This window comes from Myotis myotis, unplaced genomic scaffold (genome assembly GCF_014108235.1).
Source record: "Myotis myotis isolate mMyoMyo1 unplaced genomic scaffold, mMyoMyo1.p scaffold_m19_p_29, whole genome shotgun sequence".
Lineage (NCBI taxonomy): Eukaryota > Metazoa > Chordata > Mammalia > Chiroptera > Vespertilionidae > Myotis > Myotis myotis.
The window spans coordinates 1,432,114-1,459,581 of record NW_023416334.1 but is presented as its reverse complement, the minus strand read 5'-3'; the positions used below and the strand labels follow the sequence as shown (position 1 = coordinate 1,459,581).

The following is a 27,468-nucleotide window of genomic DNA, read 5'->3' as shown; positions in this document are numbered from 1 at the left end:
CCCCCGACCCCCCCTACCCCCCCACTCCCACCCGCCCCTCCGCCCGCCCCCGTCCCTGTCAAACCTGACTCAACTCAACCCCAGGTGAATGTGCCCAGGCTCTCAGGTTGCCCCCCCACCTCAACCAGTCACAGCCTCCACATGCCCAGTGGGCCCATCCCCTGACCCACGTGGCCATGCCCCCCACCAGGCGCATCCCTGCCCAGGGCGGGTCTCTCCAGATGCCGGGGCGAGCTGATCTTGCCCTTACAACGTAGCTTTACCTCACTCCACCCCTCGCTACCACCACCCCACCTGCTCGGCCCTGCCCCCTCACGGCCCCATCCTGCCACCGTGGCCTGGTCGCAGTCCTTCTGCTGACTCCACCCTTCTCTACCCATTTGGCCAAATCGCCAACCATCGCTGGTCACATGCCTCAGGTCACAGAATGGCTAGCCCTACCCCCTTCACCCCACCCCAGGGCTGGCCGACCTTGTTCCCATCCACCTCCAGTCAGATGACCCCCTGCGGTCTCTACCCAACTGGCCTGGCCACCCGCCTCACCTCTCTCCTGCGGCCCACCTCCCATGCAGCAGCCGTGGAGGCCACGGCGGCGGCCACGGCGGCGGCACGACCCCGGCTGGGCTCCGTGGGCAGCTGCAAGAAGTCGGGGGCAGCCACGGGCTGCACCAGCTCGGAAGGGAAGCGTCCCACGCGCCCGTGGATGGTCCCGAGCCGCCAGCCTAGGGGGTGGGAGGGAGTCTGAGGCGAGCAGGCATCTCCCTGGGACTAAGGGCTCTCAGGACACGCCCTGCCCTCGAGCTCCCTGGTGGAGGGGCCTGGGCTTGGGAAGGGAGGGCATTCCCTCGGGATGGGGGGCGGCATGTGTGGCACAGAGGGATCCGCCGCTAACGGAAACCCTTCCGCGAGATCAGCAGGCGGAGGGCTGGGCGGGTGGCCGCCGGTCCCCGGGAGGCCTGGCCAGGCCAGAGCACTGGGAAGCCGGAAGCTGTGGGGGCTCTGCGGTTCGGAGCGCTGAAGCTGGGCAGGGGACCCGGGACCCACCGAAGTCAGGGCCTCTCCGCTGCAGCTCCTCCAGATACACCACCTTCTTGCGGACGACACAGCCGGCACTGTAGCCTGCGGCCGGCGTACGTGTCAGCAACTGCCAGGGGGGCCTGGCCCAGACCCCCGCTCGTCCCACCCCACCCCACCCCACCCCAGGCACCGACCCGGGCGGGGCGGCTCGGGGGGCTGCAGGTGGATGATGTCGCCCTTGTGGAAGGCCAGCAGCGCCGGGTCCTCAGGCAGGAAGTTCCTCACAGCAACCACGTAGTCCGAGTCCTGGGCGGCCAGGGGCGGGGTGAGGCCACAGGCCCTTTCCCGCCTCCCAGAGGCCAGGCCACTCCCCTGCCCCCACGCCCACAGGTGTTCTCCCCAGTTCATCAGGGAACGTTTTCTAAGTGAAAGAGGGAGGGGCACCCCGGGTAGAAGGTCAGGGCAGGAGGCCCGGGCCTGAGGCAGGCGGATGGTGCTGGAGCACAGGTACAGGCCGCAGCCCCGCCACGCGTCCCCACTGCGGCCCCGGGCGTCGCCGGGCCTGAGGCGGCGCGGCCTGCGCTGGGCCGGGCAGGGCCGCCCTGTGGGCACGGCCACTGCAGGGAACAGTGCTGGCGCAGCGGCCCAGGAGGGTGAGGAGCACAGCAGCTGTGGAGCTCAGAGGAGGCGCCTGGCTGAGGAGCAGCAGGGGCAAAAGGCCATCTGTGGACGGCCACAGAAGTCTGCGACTCGGCCACTGGCCGCCCACGGCCCTGCTCCCGGCAGGGGGGCCGGTGCGGGGTGCCGAGCCTGTCCTGGGCCTCCGCCCCGCGCGGACTGCGGGAGGACCCTGACCTTCTTCAGCTCCAGGATGAAGTCGTCCACCAGGGTCTTGACCTGCTGGGCGCGGGCTGAGAAGAGGATGACCTTCTCGCTGGCCAGGTTGAACTCCAGCATGTTCCGGGAGGGGATGGTCACAAACAGGATGTCCGCAAAGCTGGGGGACAGGCGTGTGAGGGCAGGGCCTGTGGCCAGGGGACGCCCTCCCCAGCCATCCTGCTCCTTGGCCCCGCCTGTCCCACTCCCGGACTCCACCAGCCCTGGCCCAGGAGCCTGCCCAGCCTCCCGCCCTGTCACTCGTGGCTGCAGAGGACTCAGCAGGTCTCTCCCTGGGCCCCTTCCCCTTCCAGGCGCACGGGCAGTGGCTGCGGACCACACCGTCCGACCACAGTGAGCTCCATGGGGCAGGGCTGGGTGTGGTCTGGGGGGCAGGATGGCTAGCAGGTTCCTAGCTGTGAGCCTGAGCCAAGCACCTCCCTCCCTGAGCCCAGGTCCCTGTCTCTAAAAGGACTGGGTTCAAGGGCTGGGCACCATGTTGGTGCTCGGAGAGACAGTGAGGAAATGCTGATGCCAGCCTGTGCCCGTGTCCGGCGAGCCCCGTTTTCACCCGCTGCCAGCACCTGTACGTGCGCAGGACACGCAGCTGCCCTCCGGCCTCCCGGCTGCCCCTGGCCATCTGCAGGAGCTTGATGCCTGTGTGGGACACAGCTAGGATCTGCACGCCCGTGCCCACGCTGCCCTGGGTGGGGACAAGGGCACGTCAGCCTTGCCCTAAGCCCCGGCTGGGCGGGTGGGCAGGCTGGCAGCGGCTCGCACCGTGGCGGGGAAGAGGCGGGAGAAGTAGACCTCCCAGCTGTCGCGTGCGGTGTTGACCACGGCCCGCTTCACGCTCTCCGTCACCAGCGGCCTCTGCGTGTCCAGCTGGCTCTGGGCTGAGGGATGCAGGGGCGTCAGGAGCCTCCCCGCCCCGTGCTGCCCCGCTGCAGGGAGGGAGCCCAACTCCGCAGACGGCAGGGGGATCATCTGCTCTCAGTGCCGACGGGGAAGCCAGGATCCGAGGCAGACAGACAGCCCCGGCCCCCCAGCCGGTCAGGCAGAGCTGACCCAGACTTGTCGCCTGGCCATAGTAGAGCCTAGCAGCTGAGCAAGGAGGGGTGTCTGGGAGGTGAGTGGGGCGGGGCTCATCCCTCCCCCCGCTCCCTGAGGTACCAAATAGAGCCTTCATCTTGAGCCTCTCGTCCTCAGAGATGCGCAGGCAGGCCTCGGAGAGTGTGTCATGCAGGATCTGCGGGAATGAGCTGAGCTGTGATGCGGGTGGCCCGAGGGCCTCCCCGACCTGGGAGCCCAGGCTGGACTGTTCTAGGACGAGCAGGGGTTCCATGTGTGCAGCTGTGGGGTCCTCTGGGTAAATCAGATCCCACTCACAAAGACCCTCTCCTTTCTCCTTCCCTCCAGGTCCTGCCACCCCTCCCGGCCTTCGCGTCCTCATCTATACAATGGGTCTGTCTAGCTCAGACAAACCACGAGCCTGGTCAGATGGGATTGTGGGCTTGTGACCCTAACCATGGGAACAAGGGTGCAGTAGAACAGCTTCCCATCTACACCATGGTCAAGGAGCCCAACTCTGAGAGCAGCAGCAGAATCTGCAGCTAGTCCACGTGCCCATTGCCCTGCTGAGTACACTGAGGCAGAAAGGGAAGAGAGGCCCTCACCTGCCGGAACAGGAGGTCTAGCTGCACGGGGTGGCTGTAGCTGTCCTTCGGGTAAAACACCTGTGGGGGTGGGGCTTCAGTGAGGACCTCCAAAGGCCCCTCACTTTGCTTCACACCTGGATCCGCCCCCAGGTGCAGCCCCGCCCTAGAGCAGCGGCAGGTGCCTAGCTCAGCTCCACCCTGGCCTGGTTCTCCAATCTGGGTGTCCCCTCTGCCCCTAGTCAGCCCTCCCCCGCCCCGGCACCTCTTTGCGCAGGAAGATCTGCCAGGGGGTGTCCTGGTAGCCATAGAAACTGGGGTTGGGGAGGCGGTGCAGCTGTGTCTGCACTGTGTCCTCGGCCGGCTCCAGGGACCTCGAGGGCAGCGCTGGGGAGCACAGCAATCGCAGGCGTGAGGGGAGGCAGTAGGGTGGCAGCCCACACCCTTGGCCACAGACATACGTGATCACACGCATGCAGAACGCTGCTACAGCCCATCCGGCCCTCGGCACATACTAGTAAACGGCACCCAGTGTGTGCAGGCCTATGCCAGGGGCTGAGGGTGTCGCAAGCGACTGCCTTGACTTTACAGTCTCCTGGCAGATGTGGGTGAAACAGACCATTTGAAACGACAAAACTCTTCGTGCTAGGAGCTATGAGGTGGAAATAAAACGGGGTGACTTAGGGAAGGTCTGTGAGGGTCCTCGGTCCGGGTGGGGTGGCAGGTCTCTCTGAGGAGGTGACATGGGAGACCTCAGTAAGAAGAAGGGGCAGGCAGGCAAAGGTGTTGGGGGCAGAGCGCTCAGGCAGAAGCAGCGGGGCAAGGAGTGAGGCAGGAGTGACTGGTGTGCCCCAGGAACACCGAGGGACAGAGGGCCAAGGGAGGTGGGGCGGCAAGGCTGGGAGTGGGCAGATCTCAGGCCAGGGAGGAGCCGCTGGAGCGGGTGCCAGAACTCTCTCTCTTAAGGTCACTGTGGCTACGTGAGGCAAACGATGTAGAGGTGGGGGCTCCAACTGTGATGTCAGAGGCCTGGATGTAGATCCCTGGTCTAACACCTTTCAGCTGTGTGATCGTGGCAAGTCATTTAAGCTCTCTGGGCCTGTCTCCCCATCTGTAATACCTGTAGGTACAGATGGGCCTGTGTCCAGGGTGTAGTGCAGACTTAGTAAGGCCAGGGTGGGCCTGGCCTGGATCAGGGTCATTTAAGTGCTGATGTAATTGTACAGATGTGCACACAGTATGTCCACACAGGCTCAGGACATGGACACGCATGCCACGGACATGCAGACACACACCTGTGCTCACACAGACTGACATACACGTGGACACGTGCCCTCTGTCCCTCCCTCCCTCCCTCTCTCCCGGCACCTCACCTGGTGTGGGTCGCATGGATGGCCTTGGAGCACTGGTCACTGGCTTCACCAGGGCCACGGCCTCCCTGGGCACCTGCCCCCACCCAAAGAGAGTGCTCAGGGAGCGCAGGGCCGGGGAGGAAGCAGCAGCAGGGCCATGCCTTTTAGGGGCAGCTGGTTTCTGAGGCTTCCCTGGAGGCCCCCGTTTTCCATTCTGCCTGGGCACGGCCAGCCTCTGCCCTCACCTGCGTGCCAGGTGCTGCCGCCAGGTGGCTCATCTGGCCCTTCAGGATCATCAGGGCCTCCTCGTGGGGGTCTGGCCGCTTCACGAACACCCTCCCGCAGTCCTTCCTGGGGGGGTGGACACCGAGTTCCTCTCCCCATCACAAACCCCGAGAGGAAGGAACCTCTCCGCCACTCCCGTCATTGTCAATGAGAACCCACAGGTTCTCACAGCACAGCCTAGAAAGCAGCCTGGGCCGCCCTCTGCCGGGAGGGGGTCCTGGGGAGCAACTGCATAAACAGACTCCTCCCGTCACATGGCTGGACTGGCACCGGGCCCAGGGAGGAGGCAGCTGCCTGCAGGCCGGGGCAGAGCTGACCTGAGGGCCTTGGGCTGGCCCCCCTGGGGCGGCTGCTGGTACTGCCTGACGATGTTCTTGATCTGCTGCGTGGGCTGCGGGAAGTGCTCCGAGTTGAGTGTGGAGTACCGGACCAGCTCGGGGCAGGGCGAAGCTGTGGGCCAGGGGGCGGAGTGAGACCACACCTCCCAGCCCAGCCTGGGAGGCCTCCCCGACCAGCCCAGCAGGGACAGGACACTCACTGGTTTCTGGAGAAGACCGATCCTGAGCTAGAATGGGGGCGGCCACCGGCTTGGTGGGGGGCCTGGGGGCCTTGGCTGGAGGGGCGGGGGTCAGGGGCTTCGGAGTGGAGCGCAGGAGCACAGGCTTGGCCGGGGGTCCAGTGCCCGCGAGCTTTGGCCGTGCCTCAGGGCCTTGGGGCTTCTGCAGAGAGCAGGGTGTGAGGAGAGCTTCCTGGGACACACCAGCTTGCTCTCTGGGACCCCGTGTCTGCCCAGGACGGTGTGGGGTCCAGGCTCCGCGTGATGCCCTGGGCAGGCCAGGCTCACCTCCGGGGGGAATGGGCTTGGGGCAGGACTCAGGGGCTGCTGCTGGAGGGCCATGGCCTGCAGGGTCATCTCTCTGGCCTGAGGAGAGGTGGGGGTGTAACCAGGCAGGCCCGCTCCAGGCACTCCCCTCCCAGGCCCCTCGCACGCACCAGCAGCACGGCCTGTTTGTGGATGAAAGCTTGCTGCAGAGCCAATGTGGAGGCGTCCAGGCCTGGGACTTCAGGGAGCCGGGCAGAGGGCGCAGATCCCAAGGCGTAGGAGGTGAGGGAAACGGGAATTTCCTACCACCTGCCCCCTTGCCTCCCCTCCGCCCTGCCCATGGCCGCCTCCATGTTGGCACGGGAGGGAGCCTGGAGAATCAGCGGACCCAGCCTTGCCCAACCCTAGAACCAACCCTGGGCAGGCACTGACTTGGCTTTGGCTCTGGGGGTCTCTTGGGAGTGTCTTCAGTGCTGCTACTGCCACCGCCACCAGGCTGGCCTCCCCCTTTCATGCGATAGGCAATGGCTGTCGGCTTCTCCAGGTCCTGGGGGCAGCAGCTGGCTCGAGTGGCTGCCTCCGTGCTGGCCTCCCACGGTTCCAAGGCAACGGGCACCTGACACCAGCCTCCTCCTCTACCCCAGGGGCCTCCCACTGGCCAAGCGCCTGCTGTGTGCCCAGCCTCTGCCCTCACGCACGCACTCAGTCCTCCCACCACCTTGCAAGTTCCCAAGTGACCACCCCTTTCACGGAGGAGTAAAATGAGGCTCCCAGAGGGGCTATGCCCTGCTCAGGGCTACATATCATGCCCTGAGGGGCTCCTGGGAGTTCTCAGTGTGAGCAGGTGCCTGAGGTGGCTGGATCCCACAGGACACGGGAGGTCTGAGCTTCTATCAAGGGGCGTCTCTAGCCAAGAGGACACCCTCCTCCTTTGCTGGGTCCCCATGACACCCCATGGCCCGGCTGTGTCCCCCCTGGATGTGTATGACTTGGTATGTGCACGCCATGCCCGCTGCCTGCAAACACCCCAGCCATCCCTACCGCATCCCCGCAGGACAGCACAGGGTCGAAGAGGCTGTCCAGGTAGCAGTCCAGGCCCTTGTGGGACACAGCAGGCTCTCCAGGGCTGTCCAGGCCTGGCAGGGGGGACACATCACGTTCTCTCCTGCTGATGCCCCCAACCCCCCAGCCCCAGGGCCTTCCCCACCAGGGACACTGGCCCTGCTGGTCGACCTGGGTGGGTTGTTGTACCTCTCTGGGCCTCAGTCTCCCCATCTGTGCTGTCCTCATGGTGGCTGCAGTACCCATTGGCGTCAGCCACGTTGGGCATGTGCCCCTGTGGTTGGGGCCTAGTGGGCGTGTCCTCATCTGAGTCCCAGCTGTTCCCAAACACCCTGTGGGGAAGGGGAACATGGAGCATCTGATCCCAGAGGGACCCACGGCCTCCCAGACCACCCCCACCCCACCCCCTTCCACCCAATCTCCTCGGCACAGGACTCTGGAATTGAGTGACTGTCTCTTTAAAGGCGGGACCCTTTGGTCAGCCCCACCTCCATGAGAACCTTGAAGCTTAAGTCCAGACCTCAGTCTCTCTCAGCAGCCAGAGGGGCAGTCCTGTGCTGAGGCCACCCGTGGGGGCCCAGGTGGCCACCTACGCTCTCGGGCCTCCTCTGCCGGCCACGGGCCCTTCTGCACCCACAACGAAGTAGGACTTCTGCCGTGGGAAGTCCCTGAGCAGCTCCAGGTCTGACACCAGGTCCAGCACGTAGTCGTGGCCGGCCAGCTCCGCCCACTGGGCCCCGTGCTTCATGGCCACCGTCCAGCCCCGCCAGCCGTCTGTGAGCCCCCTGGGGACAGCGTACGAAGGGACATGAAGGAGGGACGAAGCCAAGAGGTACCACTTGGGAAGACTCCGGGATAGGAGCGGACCCCGGCATGCCCGGGGGGGGGGGGGGGAACCCCGGGGGGTTGGAGAATCTGGCCTCCTGCCCCTCCCTCCCCTCTTCCCAGGTGCACTGGTGAGCTGGGCAGGGCGTGCAGGAGCCGACCTGTGCCTCAGGATGTCTCCGGCCAGCTCCTCCCCCGTGCTCCAGGAGTGTACCGGGCAGGAGAACTGGTCGCCTGGACAAGAGCAGGCGCAGCTCAGCCTGGGAGGTCGGCAGCTGGCCCCGCTCTGCTGCTTCCTGCCCGCTGCCTGTGCTCAGGCCTCTCACTCTTGCCCAGGGTCCTGGGTCTGTGTCTTCTGCCCCGGCTCCTCTCCCACATGCGCACCAAGACCTCCTTCCAGGGCCATGCCCAGCAGGCACCCCTCCCCAGCTTCTCCTGGCCCAGGGCAGAGGCTGAAGGAGGGAAGGCAGTGGGGCAGGGAGGGCAGCTCACCATTGAAGCAGCCCACATCCAAAGCCATGCTGGCCTTCTCCTGTGCTGCTGTCCACTCGAGCTGGGTGGGAGGGAAGGTGCGGGCAGCCCCAGGGCCCTGCTGCTGGGCCCGGCCCATGGCCTGCATGAGGCGATGCTGACACACGGCCTGGAAGCCATTCCGCCCGTAATCAGACACAAACCTGTGAGAGTGAGAGCCAGGATGAGAGGAGCTGAGGCTAGCCCCGGTCGGGGAAGACTCCACAGCCAGTTTAAGGGAGGCCCAGGCTGGCCCAGAGCTTTAAGGTGAGAATGAGAAGGCCAGGCTACCCCAGAGCTCCCAGGCTAGGCTGAAAAAGAAGGGTACCAGGCTAGCCCCAAAGTATTTCAAACCAGCAGTTATACGGCCGAAGAGGTCCCAGGACGGCCCACCTAAGCTTGTCAGAGCGACATGGGGTCTGCAGCACTCTGTGGGCAGGAAAGGGACTCTGAGGGGCGTTCCCCACTTTCACCCGGACCCCAGCTGCACCTGCCCTGGGCCTGCTGCCAGGCTCTCACCCATCCTGAGACGGCTGTGAGGTTTCCACCTGGCCCAGGACCCCCGAGCCGACTCCTGCCGGCCGCAGGCATTCCGCATGCCTGGCTCCACTCCCAACCGCTGGGGTGCCTGGCCAGGAGCCGCGGGGGAGCGGGTCCACAGTGGCCACAAGAAAGAACCTAGAGCTGTGCCCACAGGAAGCCCTGGACAGGCAGTGGCCCTGTCCCATTGCCACACGGCTGAGCAGTGAGCGCCCCCCTGCACGTGGCCTGTGCACCTCTGTACACTCTGAGCTCACAGCCACTCCGAAGGCGGTCCGGTTGCCACCCCTAATTTATGGGTGAGGGAAGAGCTTCAGAGAGGAGCCGTGACTTATCCCGGGTCCTAGAGCAGGTGAGGGTCACAACTACTAGTAGACTTTGCACCCAGGGCCTGCCCGAGCGCCTTTCCCTGCCAATGACCCTGACCCCCCGGTGGGTGACACTGGCCCTCCTCCTCCGGGGGCTGACGGGTCTGTCCTCACACAGCACTCCCCGCGCTCCTCTGTCCTAAGCATTCCACATGTGTCCTCACAGAGCCTGTGAGTCCTACTCTCGTCATCCTCATTTTACACGTTAGACACTGAGGCTCAGCGAGGTCACACAGCTCTGATATGGCCGAGCTGGGACTTGAACACGGACTGTCAGAGCCTACACTTCCAACCACCTCACTACATCCCGATGACGCGAGAGGTCCACGCCTCCATTCCAATTCCCCACACCCTGGTTTGCCACCCACCGTGCCCTGGAAGTCCTTTATCCAATCTCACTTGACTCCTACGCTGCACAGTAAGTCCAGCTTCCACGCAGAGACCTCACTCCTGGCCTGACCTTTACCATCGCACCCCCGGCCGGTGCCAGCGGCCCTGCCCCTCCCAGCCCCACCCGATCCACTCACTTGAGCAGGTACTTGTTGAGGCGCGAGGAAGGTGCAAAGCCACTGAGGCAGGCAGCCAGCAAGAGCCAGCCCCGCTCGGCATTGTGGGTCCTGGAGTTGCGCCACACCTGGTTGGCCAGTTGTGCCAGGATCTCATCCCGGAGTTCGGGCACTGCCAGCCCTTTCTGCACAATGTAGTTCCCGAAGACGTGCTCCTGGGCACCGTGCAGGTGGGGGTCACCCATGAAACGCAGGACCTGGGCCACAGACAGACTCCTGGGCCTCGGAACGTTGCTCCTGCCGGGTTCCCACCCCCATGCATCCCTCACACGTCCTTCCCGTGCCCCTGTCCATGTAAAAGTCCCCCATTACAATATAATAGCTCTATCCTACACCAAATGACCAGGCAGTTCACTCCAGCCCTGGGAAAAAGTCAGGATCCAACATCCATGCTGGCTTTCTCTCCTGCTCATGAACCTTCTATAGCTCCCATCCCCGCCCAGCACCCCTGGCCTCCAACCCCATTCAGACTCCAGGGGCCATATATCCAGCCACATCCCCCCCATGGAGGCGTTCTCCTCGCTCCATCGCCTTGGGATAAATCTGAGCTCCAGACCCCTCTTGCCTTTGTTCTCCGGAAGGATTCTCTGTTCTAACCACATGGATTTCCCCTCCTCTCTGTGCCTCCTCCACAGCCCGGGCTGGGAGAGCCTGACTCCTCCTCTGGCTCTAGCTCAATGCCCCTCCTCCAGCAAGCTCTCAGCCCCGCCTGGCCTGCCAGCCGCCATGCCGCCCTGTGCACACTGGCGGGCACTAGCCAGGTGTGCCGCGCCTCCTCTCTCAGCCTAGGGAGCCCTTGAGGAGAGAACCCGGATCTGCCCGCGTAGTCCCTGGGAACGTCCTGCTGCCGGGACGACGGCTGGGAGCAGAAAAGCCCAGTCCCCAGAGCTCCATGCAGCGGTGGCCAGACCCGACAGAAACCTCCTCCAAGGAAGAGGCGTGGCTCGGGGCTTTGGCTCGTGGATGGGTCAGGAGGATGAGAGCCCCCTGGCCGGCCGCAAGCGCAGGAGCCACGGATTCCAAGGCGGCCCGGGCAGGCCCGTACCAGCTTGAAGATGCTCACGGCTTCCGCGTGGTGCTCTACTGGCAGCCCAGTGAGGGGCACCCTCAGGGGCACCGTCAGCATCCCGAAGGCAGGCTCCTGGGGGCACAGCAGACACATGGGCACAGAGCCAGCACTGACGGCACATCTGGGCCCACTGCTCTGCGCCAGGTGAGAGCACAGATCCCCTGCCCCCAGTGTGTAGATGGGGAGGCTGAGGCTCGGAGGGGGCAGACACCAGCCCTCAGTGAGTCGGGGGTAGAGACAGTCTCGCCCCATCTAGGCCCTTTCTGAGGGACAGAAAGTTAAAGCAGGGATGACGAGCTGCGCCTCCACTGACTGTTACATTTCTGACATCTTTCCAGACTGGCTGGCAAACGGCTGCTTCCCGAGCCCCTGGGGCCTCCCCCCCAGGCCTCCGTGGGCCCCAGGCTGCTCCTGACCCAGCAGCTGTAGGGGGAGCTCGTACCCGACCCTCAGGGCACGGATAGGAGCCGCCCGAGCTGTGGACAGCATCAATTCTAACTGATCTGTGCCCATTGGCTGGGCTGCTTGGGCCCCTGCCAGCCCTTACCTTGAAGTGGCACCGGACAAACTTGGCCATGGGGTAGTTGTTGATGTCCAGAGGCAGTGTGACACGGGGCTCAGCCTGGAGCCGGGGAGTCCGGACGGGGGCCACCCGGGGCATCTGGGCTGGCCTAAGGCCTGTGGAGAGAAGGCACAGGGTGCCTGGCTCCCTTGCCCACCTGTGCCCACTCCCACCACACCTGCAGCACCAGTGTACCTGCCACTGCTCGCAAGAGCCCAGCCAGCTCTGCTGGCACCTCCAGGTGTCCCACAGCTACCACCTCCCGCTTGCTCAGCTCCTGGAGGGACAGCATGGTGAGGGGAGGGCCTGCCACACACCCCCCGTGCCGTCCTCCCCTCCTGTCCCTGCTGCCACCCAGACCCCGCACCCACCTCCTGCTCCCGTAGCCGCACCTCCTCCACCCGGAGCCTCCGCTCTGCCCTCAGCTGCAGGAGAGCAGGTGGTCAGGGCAAGGAATGGCGGGCAGGGGCCCTGGCAGGCCGAGCCAGCTCACACAGGGCGGCCAGCAGGGAAGCAAGGGGTCAGCTTGCCTGATTTCTGGAGGCGACTGCACCTCACAGATGGAGGGAGGCAGAGGGGTGGCCAGAGAAACAGGAAGGCAAGGAAGAAAGAGAGAGCAAGAAAGAGGCAAGGCAAAGGGCAGAGGAGTCACCCTGGGAAAGGCAGACGGCCCGTCACCCACAGAACCTTCAGGAACAGCCGTGCAGTTCTTGGGTGCTCGGCGTTACATTTGTCTGGTGTTGGTTTATGTGACAACAGGCCAAGATTGGCATCAAGGTACGAGCAAACCGTATTCAGTGCTGGTCCAGGTGCAAAATTCTAATTGGACCCAATTACTGAAGACCCACAGTGAGCCCAGAACCAGGACGCCCTTCAGTGCAATATTCATTTCACCCTCTGCAGCCTCAGGGGAAGATGGGAGGTCAGGCTGGAGAGGGGCTGAGATCACACAGCTAGTGAGTGGCAGAGCGGGGATTTGAACCCAAGACAGCCTCCTCCTGGGAGCTAAGTGCCCCCTCCCCATCTCTGCCACTCCCTGGACCCAGACAGGACAGGCCTGGCTCCGGGAGAAGGGCTAGGGGAAGGTCTGAACCTTGAGGTGGCGCCGGTGGCTCACGTATGTGTTCACTAAGGACCGGAACTTCACCAGACTCTTCCTCATCTGCTGATACCGTTGCCTGCCGGTAGGGAGGAAAGGAGTGTCGTGGTGGGGGGGGGGGGGGAGGGGGTCATGGATAAACAAGGGGCAGCGATACCTGTGCCAGCCTGGCCTTGGTGCCACACTTCACTCTGGGGCCCTTTGGCACTAAGGAAAGGAGCTCAATGGGAGGCAAGGACGTGGCTAAGGTCCGAGCCCGGATTCAACCACTTGGACCACATAGATCCCATTAGGTTGGAATCCCAGGGTCCCTGAGATGCAGGGTGGGGTCCTTCTTGGCTGGATGGATTCCCACCCACCAGTTACAAGGGCCAGAGGATGGGACGGAAGGGCATCCAAAAGCAGAAACACAGAGAATCTGATCATCCTTCCAGCAGAGGCTCCCACCTCAGCTTGCATACCTCCAGGAACAGGGAGCTGACCACCTAAGTTCAGGCATAGCCTCTCCCAAGCCTCGTCTAGGGCTCCCTAGTCCTGCCTAGTGGCTGCACCTGGCCAGGTAGCCTCGGGCTCGGCTTTGCAGCAGAATGATCTTGCAGCGTAAGGAGCGGAAACGGCGCTGGATGAAGAAGCCGCGGAGGCAGCGCTGCAGGGTGAGGGCTGCCAGGTTCCGGACGTGCTCCCGCATGCTCTCCAGGAGCTGGTGGAGGTGTTCCTTAAGGAAGAGCTGGGCAGAGGAGGCAGGTGCTGAGCCGGTAGGGCAGCGACTGGACGCAGGCCCTCCCTCTCCAGAAGTCCATGGAGACAGAACAGCCAGGGCTGTTGGGGGTTGGGTTTGGAGAGATGGAAGCAAGCTGAGGGCGCATTAGGCAGCGGGAGCGGCCTGAGCAAGGTCCGGAGTGGGGTTGGCATTCCGTTCACCCAGCTCCACTGGACTGCCTTGGGGACAGTCCTGAGCCCACGGGTCGGTCCTGAAGCCCCTGAGCCTGAGCCCTCCAGGGACTGCATGTGGGGGGGGGGGGGACTCACCTTGCTGACGCCAACGCGGTACATGTTTGGCAGGACTGTGCACAGGCGGCTCAGCACGGACACACACATGTCCCCACTGGCTGGCAGGTTGTGCTCAAGGGACACCAGACAGCGGTACCTGCAGGGCCCAAATTCAGCTGGGGCTGGGGACCTGCTGCCCGGGCCGCCCGCCAGGCTGCCTCAGCACCCCACCGCCTCCAGGAGGCCCACCGCAGGGGCTCCACCCAGTGTCTTCCGGTCAGGGGCACTCCCTCCCTAACTCTAGGTGCCAGGACTGCGGAAAGGGATTCAGCAGAACAAGACCCCTACTGCCATCCGCTGGAAGCTTGTCATAATCACGATTAAAAACGTTTCTCTTTGGAATCAACACAGTGAAACTGTGAAAAACTGCACAACGACCAATACATATGCCAAACAGCTGGCATGTGGTCTGTGCACAACCCGCGCAGCTGTGCACGGCAAGCCCTGCTCTGCCGGGGCCTGTGGAGCCACGGCGGCGCCTGGGCTACCTGTCGATGAACGCCTGGAAAGGCAGCCGCACCGGGAAGCCCTCCTTGCGGATCCGCACGGTCTCCAGCAGCCCGGAGTAGCGCAGCTGCGCCATGACCACATCTGCCTCAAAGAGGCCTGGCTCCTGTGGGGAGGACCCGCCATGTGCAAAGGGCACTGGCAACGCCAAGTCGCCGTGGTGGGCGGGCCGCGCGTGAGCGCGGGGAGAGGGCTGCTCCCCGAGGACTCGGCCATCACGCACCTTCTTGTGATTGGGCTTCAGGCAGCGCACGAACAAGGGGTTACACCTGGTCAAGGGCAGGGGAGGCAGCGTGAGGCCCCAGGGAAGGAAGTGCTTATCCCGAGGGCCGGAGGGTCCCGCCCACCGGCCACGCCCACCTCTCCATCTTTTCGATCAGATCCAGGAGCGACTGTTGGAACTGGGCTGCCACGGTGTGGGCCTTGTGGAGGCGGGTGACGGAGCTGCTCTTGCCCAGGCGCTGAGGGGCAGCCTGGGGGGCATGGCTGGAGAAGAGGCGGGCCACCACCTGGGCAGGCATGGGCAGCAGCCCAGGGCAGTAGCCAAAGCACCAAGAGGGAGGTAGGAACCAAGAGACAGACAAGGAGAGAAACGAAGAGGGAGAGAGAAAGCGAGAGAACAAAAGGAGTCAAGTCTCCAGACCAAGAAGCACCAGAAAACTAACCCAAGGGACCGGCCCCGGGGTCAGCTGACTTCTTTTTCTGGGGGACACATGGGCACTAACTGGGCGCATGGTCGTGAACCCTAGGGTGACCGCAGGAGGAGGGTGCCCATTTGACAGATGAGGAAATGGAGTCCCAGAGAATACGGATGGGAGAACCACTCATCAAGCAGATGGAGGTGGGGATGGGCCCAGGCTGGGCGGGCTGACCGGGATGAGGCAGGGGAGAGACCTGGGGGCCAGCCAGGGGCATAGTCCTTTACGGGGCGGGGCCAGGAACGGGAGAAAGTACAGAGCAAGGCAAGGCTGGATGGGTGTGGGGTTAGGGTTGGGATGGAACTAGGGTACCTCCCCTTTTCTTGGCGGACAATGGCCTGGCTGTGGGCTGGGTGCTCTGGGGCAGGGCCAGGACCGGGGAGGGGAGGCTTGCTCACCCGTGTCCGGCTCCGAACAAATAGGTCCAGCACGTCCTGACGCACCTGGTCATGGTTCTTGTCCAGGAACTTGTGCACCTGGGAAGGGGGATGGCCGGGCAGCTGGGGCTGGAGTCCTTCCCCCACGCAGCCTGGGTGTGTCAGCCGCCTACTACCATCTTCTTCCTTCCTCGCTGCAGCCCTCGGGTGACCCTGGCCCTGCACCTCCAGCCCACTGTCTCCCTGTCTGTCCTGGAAGGGACTGGACCCCTCCCCCGGCTATGGTCCTCACCCCTCCTGTCCCCACAACCCTCCCCACTCCCAGGACTGGCGCCCTTCGCATGACTAGCCCTGGTCTTGGCCCCATCCTCAGTGGAGGACACTGTCCTGTGCGTGTCCTGCAGATGAGGGAAATGCGGCCCAGATGGGGACAGAGGCTTGGAATCTTGGCCCAAGACAATGCCAGGGCAGGAATGTGCCCGAGATAGGAGCAATGAGAGTTACCCCGGTGACCTGTTACTGACAATAGCTACTCTTCATCAAACCCACCCGAGCCCTAGGCTTCTCACACCCATGAGATGGACCCTGTTTTTATCCCCATTTTCCAGGTGAGGAAACTGAGGCTCCAAGAGGTACAGATTGGGCCAAGATTACATGGCCGAGGGTCAGCAGGGCCAGACCTGGAATCGGGTGGGAGTGTCTGGAGCCCAGGCTGCGCTTCTGTGCCTCCAACATCAGGGCCCTGTGGCGCTGGAGGCCATGAGGGCGGCCTGGGGTCTCACCTGGTAGGTGACTTTGCCTGCGTAGTGCTTGATGGTGAACTCGGGCAATGGCATCTTGGGTTTGGAGTAGAGCGGGTTGGCGCCATGGTGGTAATGGCACTTTTGCAGAAATGTGTGGTCTGTGGCCTGGGGGCAGGCAGGGTTCAGTGGGGGGGCAGGGGCCGGGCACCCTGTTCCTGGCCTAGTGGCAGATTCTCCAGCCCTGACTGATCTGCAGTGATCGCTGGGGAGGAGGAACAAGTCACAGCTTCCCCCTGGCCGCCCACTGCCCTGGGCGGGAGGCCGGAGCGGATCTCTGCAGACAGGTGCGTCTGGTTAGCTCCCAGCTGCCGCCCCTCCAGCCCAGCTGACTTTGCACCCTCTTGTCCCACTGCCAGCCCACCCTTGTGTTTTCCAGTCAGTATGTGAGGCCCAACCCCAAGGTCATCTCCTCCATGAAGCCTTCTAGGATTCCCATGGCTGGTGTAGCCCCTCGAGTGGACAGCTGCAGCCCCCTATCCAGGTTGTGAATGGCAGGTTGGCTGTCCTGAGCCCCATCCCAGGCCAGAGCAGAGAGGAGTGTAGGGCTCAGGCCTGATGAGGACACGAGGCTCAGAGGCGTGGAGCAGCCTGACCAGCCCACGCGGCGCCCCGGGCTCACCTGGGGAAAGCAGCACTGGTCATCCAGGATGCGCAGGATGCCGTAGGGCTTCAGCGAGATGAGGTTGATGCAGGGCTGATTGTCAGCGAAGGCCACCTCCCGCCAGTCGATCTGTTCGCGGAGGTACTCCTCCTGCGGGCAGCAGGGCTCAGCTCCTGCTCCTGCCCAGGTCCCCGACTGTCTCCCCGGATGAATCCATCCGACAGGGCCTGGCCTGGGGCACCTCTGCTTGCACACCTCCTAGCACAGGGAGCTCACTTCCTAGCAGGCCACATGAACCACTGCTGGGCCTTCTCCTCCCTCCACCTAGGACAGCTCTGTGGAGGGTGAAGAGGATCCCCAAGCGGGCTCTTCCCCCCAACACCTTCCCCTCAAGAACACGGGCCTCTCGTGCACTGGTGAAGCTTCCCGTGCCTTTCCCTCCACTTGGTCTCCTGACAACCTCCGACTTGCCCTTAACGAGCCAGCATGTCCTGCTGGTCACTGAGGAGGCCCAGGGCCCGCGAGGATGGGGGGGAGGGTCCGACCGAGCCCTGCACACCTGCTCCTCCTGGAAGATGATCTTGTTGAAAAGGTACTGAAGGTTCTCGTTCGCATAGTTGATGCACAGCTGCTCAAAACTGTTGAAGCTCAGGTCCTGTGAGGCAGGTGGTGAGGGCCTCAGCCCATCTGTCCCCTCCCAGGCCCTGCCCCCCGCCCCCCCCCCCGCCCCCCCAGCTCAGGTGCAGTGCCCTCCCTGCCTTCTGTGGTCGCAGCTTCAGGACGCGGGAGCCTGACCACAGGCCCTGCTCAGCACCCTCTGTGGCTGCCGCTGTGCACAGGCAGAAGGAAGCCTGGCAGGCTGGGCCCAGTGAGAGGCAGCTCGGCTGTGGTTAAAGGCCCAGGCTCTGCACCCTGGCCAGTGTGGCCCAGTGGATAGAGCGTCAGCCTGCCAACTAAAGGGTCCCGGGTTCGATTGTGGTCAGGGGCACATGCCCGGGTTGTGGCCTTGATCCCCAGTGGGGGGCGTGCAGGAAGCAGCTGATCAATGATTCTCTCTCATCATTGGTGTTTCTCTCTCTCTCCCCCTCTCCCTTCCTCTCTGAAATCAATGAAATTATTTAAAGAAATAACGGCCCAGGCTTTGGAACCTTCTTCCAGGTTCCAATCTTTCTAACCATGTGCCTTGGACAAGCCCCCTGTACCTCAGTTTCCCCATCTGTAAAACAAGGATAATGACAAGCCCACATCATAAGGTGGTTGTAAGGATTAATCGTTAGACATAACGCACTTGGAACAGCCGCTGGCACACAACAGGTGCTGCGTGAGTATTCGCCAGCACGTTTCTTTCTAGGGTCTTGCCTGTCTCACCCCAACCCCCGCACTGTGCACTCAGCACAGCGGCGCCCCTCCCGCCCCTGCAGATGCCTTCCGCTCCCCAGACCCAGGCCCCCACACCGCGGGCCACTCCCCCGCCTCCCTGGTTCCTGAGGAGATAGCTCAGCACGTCTCCCCTTTGAGGAAGACCTCCCTGGCCCCTGCCCGCTAAGGTTTCCTCTGGCTCTACCAGCGCCAGGCTGACTGTTACGGCTCTGACCACATGGGTTTGCCGATTTCTGTCCCCCATGCCCACCCAGTGCCTCCAAGGGCAGAGCCCAGGTCTGGTCCTTTCCAGGGTCCCCAGGTTGCCCAGCTCACAGCCTGGCACCCACAGGCCTGTGGGTGAGGGAAGGACACTGTAGAAGACGAGGGGCCCTGAACGAAGAATGGCTGTGCTCTAGGCAGAGGTGAGACATGAAGCCTCATGCCCCGCCCCTCGCCCGCTCAGGAGCCCCACCTCGAAGCCATAGATGTCCAAGACGGCGATGGACAGTGCGTCCTGCTGGGGGGATACCAGCGCGTTGACCCTGGTGATGAGCCACCCGAACAGCAGCGCATACAAGACCTTGGCGATGGCATCCCTGGAGCAGAGACGGTGAGGGGGTGGGCACCGTGGGGCCTAGCCACCGGGGGGCTCGGGGGGGAGGGTGCGGCCTCACCTGGCATCCACGGCACTCTCCACAGTCAGGGGGGTGAAGATCTTCTCTCGAATTGTCTCCTAGGGAGGAGCATGGCCCCTGAGCGACAGCAGGCTGGCCACCACCTCCAGGAAGTCCTCCGAGGATTGGGGGTTGGGTGGGGAATGGAAATGGGGTGACTGGTCTGAGGTTGACAGTAGGCCAGAGGTTGAAACACAAGGCCCTCAACCCCCCTCCTGCCTGGCTGTGCTGGTCGGGGTGGGGGCTACCAGTCCAGTGGGAGAGGCAGAGACATAAGCAAACATGATGCAGCAAGACCAGCCTTGGGAGGGGAAGGAGTGCCAGGGGCTGGGGGAGGCCAGAGGAGGCACCAGCTCGGCCAGGGGTCAGGAACAGCTAGGTCCCTGGAGGTGGACAGCTGTGCTGGGTCTCCGGGCAGAGGAAACAGCCAATGCAAAGGCCTGGAGACTGGGCATCCAATGCCGGTGGGGTCTGAGGTTAACCCCTCCAGGCCTGGCTCAGAAGAGGGATGGACAGGGAGGAGAAGGGAGGGGAGAGAGGGCCCACAGAGGGGGCACAAAGCGGCGGGGGCTTGGACAGACCCCCAGGCCCGAGACTCACGGTCACTTTGAAGGTGATGGCCTTCTGGAGCCCCTCAGGGGAGATCTGCAGCAGCTCGGCCACGGCCTGGATCTCCCGGGCGCTCACCACCGAGGCCACCTCCTGTGCATCTGTCTGTGTAAAACACCCACAGGACTGTATTTTGAGCTAAACAAGTAGATTTTATAATTCATATAAAAAAACATAAACAAGCTAGAAGAGCCAGGAAAATTCTGAAATAGGAGTGCAGGGGGACCTAGGAGATGGTTAAACATATTTCAAAGTTACGATAATTAAAACAGGTAACAGACATGTAGCATGTAAGCAGATTAATGAAGCACAATAGGAGGTCTGGAATTCGGCATAAATACACATAGGAATTTAGTATATGACAAATATTTACTTTTCAAGTGGTGGAGTTAGTATAATTAAGTAATTGCCTGCGGAAAAAAAAGAAATTGGATGCCTGCCTCATACCTTACTAAGATAAATTCCTGATGGATCAAAATTTAAACGTTAAAAAAACAAACTGTGAAAGCCATAAAAGAACTTGAAAAAAGTATGGGCGAAACTTATAATTTAAGAGAGACAGGTCTCTTTAAAAATGATAAAAAAAAACCTCTAAAATTTATACAAAAGATTAATGAAATTCCTGAAAATAATTTTAAAAATCTGAAATGCCAAAGCAAACAAACAACAACCACGAAAAACAAAACAAAACACCAAGATTCCTGTAAATAAAGTCAAAATATGTATGATAAACCGGAAGACATATTTACAATTCACATCAAAGACAAAGGCTTATTTCCTTAACATATGTACATCATACATACATCAATAATAAAAAGATGGTCTGGCCGCTGTGGCTCAGTGGTTGAGCATCGACCTATGAACCAGGAGGTTACTGTTTGATTCCTGGTCAGGGCACATGCCCAGGTTGCAGGCTCGATCCCCGTAGGGGGCGTGCAGGAGGCAGCTGATCAATGATTCTCATCATTGATGTTTCTATCCCTCTCCCTTCCTCTCTCTAAAGTCAATTAAAATAATAATAAAAAGACAAACAACCTCAAAGTGTAGGGGAAAAGAGCGATTGGTATGTGTTGGTGCCGCCTGAAAGGCAGATACAGACACGTTCTGTCTCCCCAGAGCACTCCTAGGAAAGACGCCTGTGCCCAAGGGAGCCGGGATGGCGGCTGGGACCTCCTCTCACCTCATACTTCTCAAAGTAGACGTTGCCCAGGTGCAGGATGGAGGCCAGGATGCGGAAGATGCTGTCCTGGTCCTCCCCGCTGAAGCCCAGCACCTCCATGGCAGCGAGGAGCCGGCGGAAGTCATCTGCGTCACTCTTTCCCGAGATCTCACAGTTCCCACCCTAGGCGAGGGCAGGGCCAGGGGTCAGGGACCCTGGGTGGCGCCAGGAGCCCTGACTGTCCCTGCTCTGTCTGCACCTGCAACATGGCACTCAGCACTTTCGTTCCCACGGGCCAGGAGTCTCTGAGCGGGTACTGTGCTAAGTGCTTTGCATACATTTCCTTCCTTTAATCCTCACCATGTCCCTGGCAGTGATACTGTGCTATCCCCATTTTACAGATGAGGACACTGAGGCACTAGAGGGGAAGTATAGTAGCTCCAGGCTACTTATTTCTGTTGTAGTCTCCAGAACAACGAAGAATCATGTAGGCCTCCTCTACCCTAGATTGACCCCTGTCCACGTGCCATGATGAGACGCCTCACATCCAAACTTGCCCTCCCAAACCTCCATCATCTTTGCTGGACACCAGGGCACCACGACTTGGCTCTTTCAGCACTCTGGGGTAATGAGGGGGGACCAGGCCTGGGGAGCCTCGGAGGCCTGCTGGTGCTCACCTGGTTCAGGTAGTAGTAGGTCTCAGCCTCCTGCAGGCTGAAGGCCTGCCGGAGCTGGGCAGGCAGCCCAGCCAGCAGCTCGTAGAAGATGTGGTAGTTCCTCTCGTTTTTGGCCTGCAGAGTGGGTGTGTGAGTGCCGAGAGGGGAGCTGCCCACCTAGGCGACCCCCACACACAGACAGGCCCAGGTGTGCCCACCAATATAAAAACACACCCAGGCCTGCAGGTGGGGCCTGTCCCCTGTGCTGAGTGAGCACCCAGCCTGGCTCTGCCTGGGAGCAGGGAGGGGGTGGTGGTGGGGAGGGGCCCTGGGCAGCATTTCATAAGAGAAAGGTGCTGCTCTCGCCTGTGTGCTGGCCACACACACCCATGCATGCCTATGTCCCAGGAGCAGACATAGGCCTCCGACGGCTCATTTAGCCAGGGTGGCTGAGCACCCACTGGGCGCCTGGCCCTGCTCCAGGCCCTGGGACACAGCGAGGACAAGGCAGACAGAAGTCCCTGGCCTCATGGACCCACCTGCCAGCTGGGAGACAGATACTCTGCAAATCACTGGTTAAAACATAAAACATGTCAGGTGGTGAGGAGCGCTCTGGGAGACAGCGCAGTGCAGGGATGGGAGCTCACTGTCAAACGGGAGGAGGTGGGCGGCCACACAGGTGTGGGGAGAGCGCTCCGGGAGAAGGAGCAGTCAGTGCAGGGGCCTGGCAGGGTCGGGCCTGGCGTGCTTCAGGGACAGGGAAGGGCCAATGTAGCTGCAGGGCGGGGCGGGGGGGGGTGTTCGGTCACATGCTCACACATACACGTGCATTTGTTCATTAATTCACCCTTTACCCAGCCTGGCCAGATGCCGGGCTCTGAGTATCTACACACACACACACACACACACACACACACACACACACCCTGTCCCGCGGCCTGGCCCACCTGAAACACAATCCTGGACTTCTCGAGCAGGTACTGGGAGGTTATGGCACCAGAGATCACGCCCCTGTGTGGGGAGCATGCGCAGCTAAGCCTGGCAGTCCGTGGCAGGGCGACGGGGCCGCTGTGGGCTCCGCGGGCTGTGCCAGGACATGGGGTGCACGGCAGGGCCTCTGGGGGCTCCTCCACGTCCCACTCACCCTTCCAGAAAGATCTCCACAAACTTCCCGAAGCGGCTGGAATTGTCATTCCTCACAGTTTTGGCGTTACCGAAGGACTCCAAGAGGGGTGTGGCCTCCAGGATCTAGACCCCAGAAGAGGCGGGTATTATTCCGGCCGCCTAGAGCGAGGAGCATGGTGGGGGCCACCCCAGGATTTCCCAGACACAGACCTCCCCAAACACCCCGTTAGTGAGGGGCGACCAGAGGTGGGCTCCCTAGAGAACCCCGGGGTCTTCCTGGTCTCCCTCAATGCTCCCACCTCATGCGGCCCAGACCCTACACACAGACCCCAACTCCGCCCTCCCAGCCTCGGCCTCCCGTGAGGCAGCCCTGGCCAGGACAGGTGTGAGACACGGCTTCTGACCAATCCTGCTATCGCACACGCGTGCACACACATGCACACCCACAGGTGCATGTCACAGAGGCTGGAGCACGTACACACACTCACGCACTCCAAATACCTTTATCTTCAGGAGCAGTCGGTCGGGAGGAGGCGGCGAAAGGAACAAGAACAGAAGAAGGTCACCTGTAGGACTGACCACCATTCCCCCCGCAACACCAGGGGCCTCCGGCCACAGAGGGGCTGGAAGAGCCCTTTGGGCCCCTGTGGCGGCCAGAAGAGCCACCAGGTAAGAGTACAGTCATGAACCCCAGACACCCCCAGGGGTCTGGTCTTGGGGACTGCAGTGTAGCTCCAGATGTGGGTGTCTGCTGGGCCTACTGGCCAGAAGGTTCTGGGATGTCCTCTCCCCGTCCCTTCACAGCCATGGGTCATCTGGGTTCCTGGAAGAGTCTCCTCCCTGATCCTGTCTGTGCTCCCTCCAGGGGTTGTTTGAAAACCTGCATAGGTCACCTTCTCCCTCAGGCTCAAAGCCAAGTCCTCACAGTGATCTCCAAGACTCTACACAGCCCAACCTTCGCTGGCCTCATCTCCCCTCCCTTGCTCTGCCCAGCACCTGGCCCTTCTGACTGTGCCCTCAACACTCAGGCACACTCCTGCCGCTGAGCACGGGAATTCTCCCTCTGTAGCTCTTAGCACCATTGGCAAGTTCTCTCATTTCTTTGTATCTTGTCTCCCGCACTAAAATTTCAGCTTCCATGGGGAAAGTGTGAGTCCCTCCATCTGGTCACTCCCATAGTTCCGCTTAGTCTAGGAAATATTGTGCCCATTGTACAGAGGAGTAGACTGAGGCCCAGAGAGGAGCAGAGGCCAGCCTGGGGTTGCTCAGTGAGTCAGGGTCTGCCTGGGCTGTGACCTGTGCTACCCCTTAGTCTGGGAGTTCCCTGAGGGCACATGAGGGTGGGTCAGCTGCTTTTCTGTTCCTAGTGCCCACTGCAGGGCTGGGGCACATGGCCAGCGACCAGGGGCAAGGACAGGTAAATCAGGTGGGTAAACATCTGGCCATGTGGTGCCTGTGGTTTGGGGTGCAGAGGGTCCAGCCAATCCCCATCGTGGGATTTCCATGTCATATTCTCAGCCCTGTGGCCCAGGCCTCAGCCAGTGAAGCCTGAGCATGACAGGGTCCAGTAAGAACACACGGCAAAACCTGCCCAACAAGGGAGAGGCCTGAGACTTCTTCTGGCTTGTTGGGAGGTGTGGGTTGAGGTTCATGGCACCATCTTGCTGTCCAATGGGAGACTGGCTGAGGATGACACCCATAACTAAGGGAGGGTGGAGCCAGGACAGGGGACATTGGTTAAGACCTTGGATTCTGCGTGCTTGAAGAAATAATAGCAGACAACTTCCCTAATCTGGTGAAGGAAAAAGTCACACAAGTTCAGGAGGCACAGAGAGTCCCAAGCAAGAAGAACCCAAACAGGCCCAGGCCTAGGCCCAGACACATCATAATTAAAATGCCAAAAATTAAAGACAGAGAGAGAATCGTAAAGGCGGCAAGAAAAAAGCAAACTGTTACCTACAAAGAAGCTCTGATAAGGCTGTCATCTGATTTCTCATCAGAAAGTCTACAGGCCAGAAGGGAATGGCATGACGTACTCAAGGTAATGGAAAGCACGGATCTAAAACCAAGATTACTATATCCAGCAAGGCTATCACTCAAAATAGACAGTGAAATAAAGAGCTCCCCAGACCAAAGGAAAAAAAAAAAAAAAGACTAAAGGAGTTCATCACCACTAAGACAGCTTTACAAGCAATGCTAAAGGGACGCTGTAATGAGAAGGAGAGAGAGAGACCTAGGCATGCAGAATTAAGATGGCAATAAACTAGCTATCAGTCATAACCTGAATGTAAGTGGATTAAATGTCCCAATCAAAAAGCATAGGGTAAAAAAAGAGACCTATGTAATACTCTTTGTAATACTTTAAGCAATAAAAAAAATAAAATAAAATAAAATTTAAAAAAAGCATAGGGTAGCTGAATGGATCCAAAAACATGACCCAACTGTATGCTGTCTACAAGAGACCCACCTCAGAACAAAAGACACACACAGGATGAGAGTGAAAGGATGGAAAAAATGTTCCATGCAAATAGAAAATTTTAAAAAGCTGGAGTAGCAATCATATCCGATAAAATACTTTAAAATGAAGGCCATCACAAGAGACAACAAAGGTCACTACGTAATACTAAAGGGATCGATCCAACAAGAGGATAGAACCCTAGCAAACATATATGCACCCAATATAGGAGCACCTAAATATATTAAAACAAAACAAACAAACAGAAAAACTTCTAGAGGACTTTAACGGAGAGACAGACAACAATGCAGTCACAGTAGGGGACTTTAACACCCCTCTGACTTCACTGGATAGATCTTCCAGACAAAAAATTAACAAGGAAACAGAGACTCTAAAGGACACACTGGATCAGATGGATTTAATTGACATTTATAGGGCATTTCACCCCAAAGCTGCAGAATATACGTTCTTCTCAAGGGCACATGGATCATTCACAAAGATAGACCACATGTTAGGACACAAAACAAGCCTCTACAAGTTCAAGAAGATTGAAATCATATCAAGCACCTTCTCAGATCACAATGGAATAAAATTAAAAATCAACTACAGTGAAAACATCCAAGCACATGGGGGCTAAATAGCGTGTTATTAAACAATGAATGGGTTACCAACGAGATCAAGAAAGAAATAAAAGCTTTCTGGAAACAAATGAAAATGAACACACAACAACCCAAAATCTCTGGGAAACAGCAAAAGCAGTCCTGAGAGGGAAGGTCATAGCCTACAGGCCCACCTCAACAAAGAAGAAAAATTTACAATAAACTATTTAACCCGATACACGGACTGAAATAACGAATATTATACAGACTCCCGACAGCAGACCAGAGGAGCGCAAGAATCAAGTCAATGATTTGAAATGCGAGGAAGCAAAAAACACCCAACCGGAAAAGCAAAATGAAAAAAGAATCCAAAAATGCGAGGATAGTGTAAGGAGACTCTGGGACAGCTTCAAGCGTACCAACATCAGAATTATAGGGGTGCCAGAAGAAGAGAGAGAGCAAGATATTGAAAACCTATTTAAAGAAATAATGACAGAAAACTTCCCCCACCTGGTGAAAGAAATGGACTTACAGGTCCAAGAAGCGCGGAGAACCCCAAACAAAAGGAATCCAAAGAGGACCACACCAAGACACATCATAATTAAAATGCCAAGAGCAAAGACAAAGAGAGAATCTTAAAAGCAGCAAGAGAAAGAAAGTCAGTTACCTACAAGGGCGTACCCATACGACTGTCAGCTGATTTCTCAACAGAAACTATGCAGGCCAGAAGGGAGTGGCAAGAAATATTCAAAGTGATGAATACCAAGAACCTACAACCAAGATTACTTTATCCAGCAAAGCTATCATTCAGAATTGAAGGTCAGATAAAGAGCTTCACAGATAAGGAAAAGCTAAAGGAGTTCATCACCACCAAACCAGGATTATATAAAATGCTGAAAATCCTTTAAGAAGAGGAAGAGGAAGAAAAAGGTAAAGATACAAATTATGAACAACAAATACACATCTATCAACAAGTGAATCTAAGAATCAAGTGAATAAATAATCTGATGAACAGAATGAACTGGTGATTATAATAGAATCAGGGACATAGAAAGGGAATGGACTGACTATTCTTGGGGGGGAAAGGGGTGTGGGAGATGCGGGAAGAGACTGGACAAAAATCGTGCACCTATGGATGAGGACAGTGGGTGGGGAGTGAGGGCAGAGGGTGGGGCGGGAACTGGGAGGAGGGGAGTTATGGGGGGAAAAAAGAGGAACAAATGTAATAATCTGAACAATAAAGATTTAATTAATTTATTTAAAAAAAAAAAACTATTTAACCCTACAATTTAAAGGACTAGAACGAGAAAAAGAAAAGCTCAGCGTAAGTAGAGGGAAGGAAATAATAAAGATTAGAGCAGAAATAAATGACAGAGACTAAAAAAGTAATAATAATAAATGAAACCAAGACCAGGTTCTTTGAAAGGATAAACAAAGCTGATGAACTGTTAGCCAGACTCAACAAGAAACAGAGAGGACCCAAATAAATAAAATCAGAAACGAAAGTGGAGAAGTAATGACTGACACCACAGAAATACAAAAGATTGTAAGAAAATACTATGAACAACTATATGCCAACAAGCTGGACAATGTGGATGAAATGGACAAATTCCTAGAAAAATACAATCTCCCAAAACTGAATCAGGAAGAATCAGAGAACCTGAGTACGCCAATAACTGATGAAATAGAAGCAGTAATCAAAAAACTCCCAGCATACAAAAACCCGGGTTCAGACAGCTTCACAGGGGAGTTTTACCAAACATTCAAAGAAGAACTAACACCTATACTCCTCAAACTATTTCAGAAAATCCAAGAGGAAGGAACACTTCCAAACTCTTTTTCTGAGGCCAGCATTATCCTAATTCCAAAACCAAATAAAGACACTACAAAGAAAGAGAATTACAAGCCAATATCCCTGATGGACATAGATGCTAAAATCCTCAACAAATATTAGCAAATCACACCCAGCAACATATTAAAAAGATCACACACCATGACCAAGTGGGATTTATTCCAGGGATGCAAGGCTGGTACAATATTCGCAAATCAATTAACGTGATAAATCACATAAACAAATTGAAAGACAAAAATTATATGATCATATCAATAGATGTAGAAAATGCATTTGACAAAATCCAACACCCATTTTTGATTAAAAAAAACCTCTCAGCAAAGTGGGAATAG

General features: G+C 58.9%; 1 protein-coding gene across 1 annotated transcript in view; it reads right to left on the bottom strand.

Annotated features, from left to right (window-relative positions):
- The window catches only part of MYO15A (myosin XVA), a 57,447-nt gene that overhangs the window by 18,285 nt on the left and 11,694 nt on the right, over positions 1–27,468 (bottom strand). Inside the window, exons 8-51 of the mRNA XM_036296416.1 lie at positions 22,732–22,737; positions 22,250–22,353; positions 22,053–22,116; positions 21,127–21,240; positions 20,471–20,632; positions 19,282–19,395; positions 18,682–18,740; positions 18,480–18,603; positions 17,205–17,300; positions 16,664–16,795; positions 16,024–16,149; positions 15,263–15,340; positions 14,527–14,675; positions 14,390–14,435; positions 14,148–14,272; positions 13,639–13,756; positions 13,161–13,336; positions 12,604–12,688; positions 11,882–11,935; positions 11,706–11,787; positions 11,496–11,626; positions 10,925–11,020; positions 9,841–10,076; positions 8,388–8,569; positions 8,057–8,129; positions 7,664–7,855; positions 7,242–7,402; positions 7,050–7,144; positions 6,441–6,555; positions 6,179–6,246; positions 6,030–6,107; positions 5,724–5,904; positions 5,503–5,635; positions 5,146–5,251; positions 4,922–4,994; positions 3,814–3,935; positions 3,570–3,629; positions 3,067–3,142; positions 2,674–2,789; positions 2,478–2,596; positions 1,873–2,014; positions 1,212–1,323; positions 1,045–1,119; positions 544–722 (exon numbers count right to left, since the gene is read on the bottom strand). Coding sequence (XP_036152309.1) covers positions 544–722; positions 1,045–1,119; positions 1,212–1,323; positions 1,873–2,014; positions 2,478–2,596; positions 2,674–2,789; positions 3,067–3,142; positions 3,570–3,629; positions 3,814–3,935; positions 4,922–4,994; positions 5,146–5,251; positions 5,503–5,635; positions 5,724–5,904; positions 6,030–6,107; positions 6,179–6,246; positions 6,441–6,555; positions 7,050–7,144; positions 7,242–7,402; positions 7,664–7,855; positions 8,057–8,129; positions 8,388–8,569; positions 9,841–10,076; positions 10,925–11,020; positions 11,496–11,626; positions 11,706–11,787; positions 11,882–11,935; positions 12,604–12,688; positions 13,161–13,336; positions 13,639–13,756; positions 14,148–14,272; positions 14,390–14,435; positions 14,527–14,675; positions 15,263–15,340; positions 16,024–16,149; positions 16,664–16,795; positions 17,205–17,300; positions 18,480–18,603; positions 18,682–18,740; positions 19,282–19,395; positions 20,471–20,632; positions 21,127–21,240; positions 22,053–22,116; positions 22,250–22,353; positions 22,732–22,737 — 4,935 coding nt within the window. The remainder of the gene's footprint in view (positions 1–543; positions 723–1,044; positions 1,120–1,211; positions 1,324–1,872; positions 2,015–2,477; positions 2,597–2,673; positions 2,790–3,066; positions 3,143–3,569; positions 3,630–3,813; positions 3,936–4,921; positions 4,995–5,145; positions 5,252–5,502; positions 5,636–5,723; positions 5,905–6,029; positions 6,108–6,178; positions 6,247–6,440; positions 6,556–7,049; positions 7,145–7,241; positions 7,403–7,663; positions 7,856–8,056; positions 8,130–8,387; positions 8,570–9,840; positions 10,077–10,924; positions 11,021–11,495; positions 11,627–11,705; positions 11,788–11,881; positions 11,936–12,603; positions 12,689–13,160; positions 13,337–13,638; positions 13,757–14,147; positions 14,273–14,389; positions 14,436–14,526; positions 14,676–15,262; positions 15,341–16,023; positions 16,150–16,663; positions 16,796–17,204; positions 17,301–18,479; positions 18,604–18,681; positions 18,741–19,281; positions 19,396–20,470; positions 20,633–21,126; positions 21,241–22,052; positions 22,117–22,249; positions 22,354–22,731; positions 22,738–27,468) is intronic.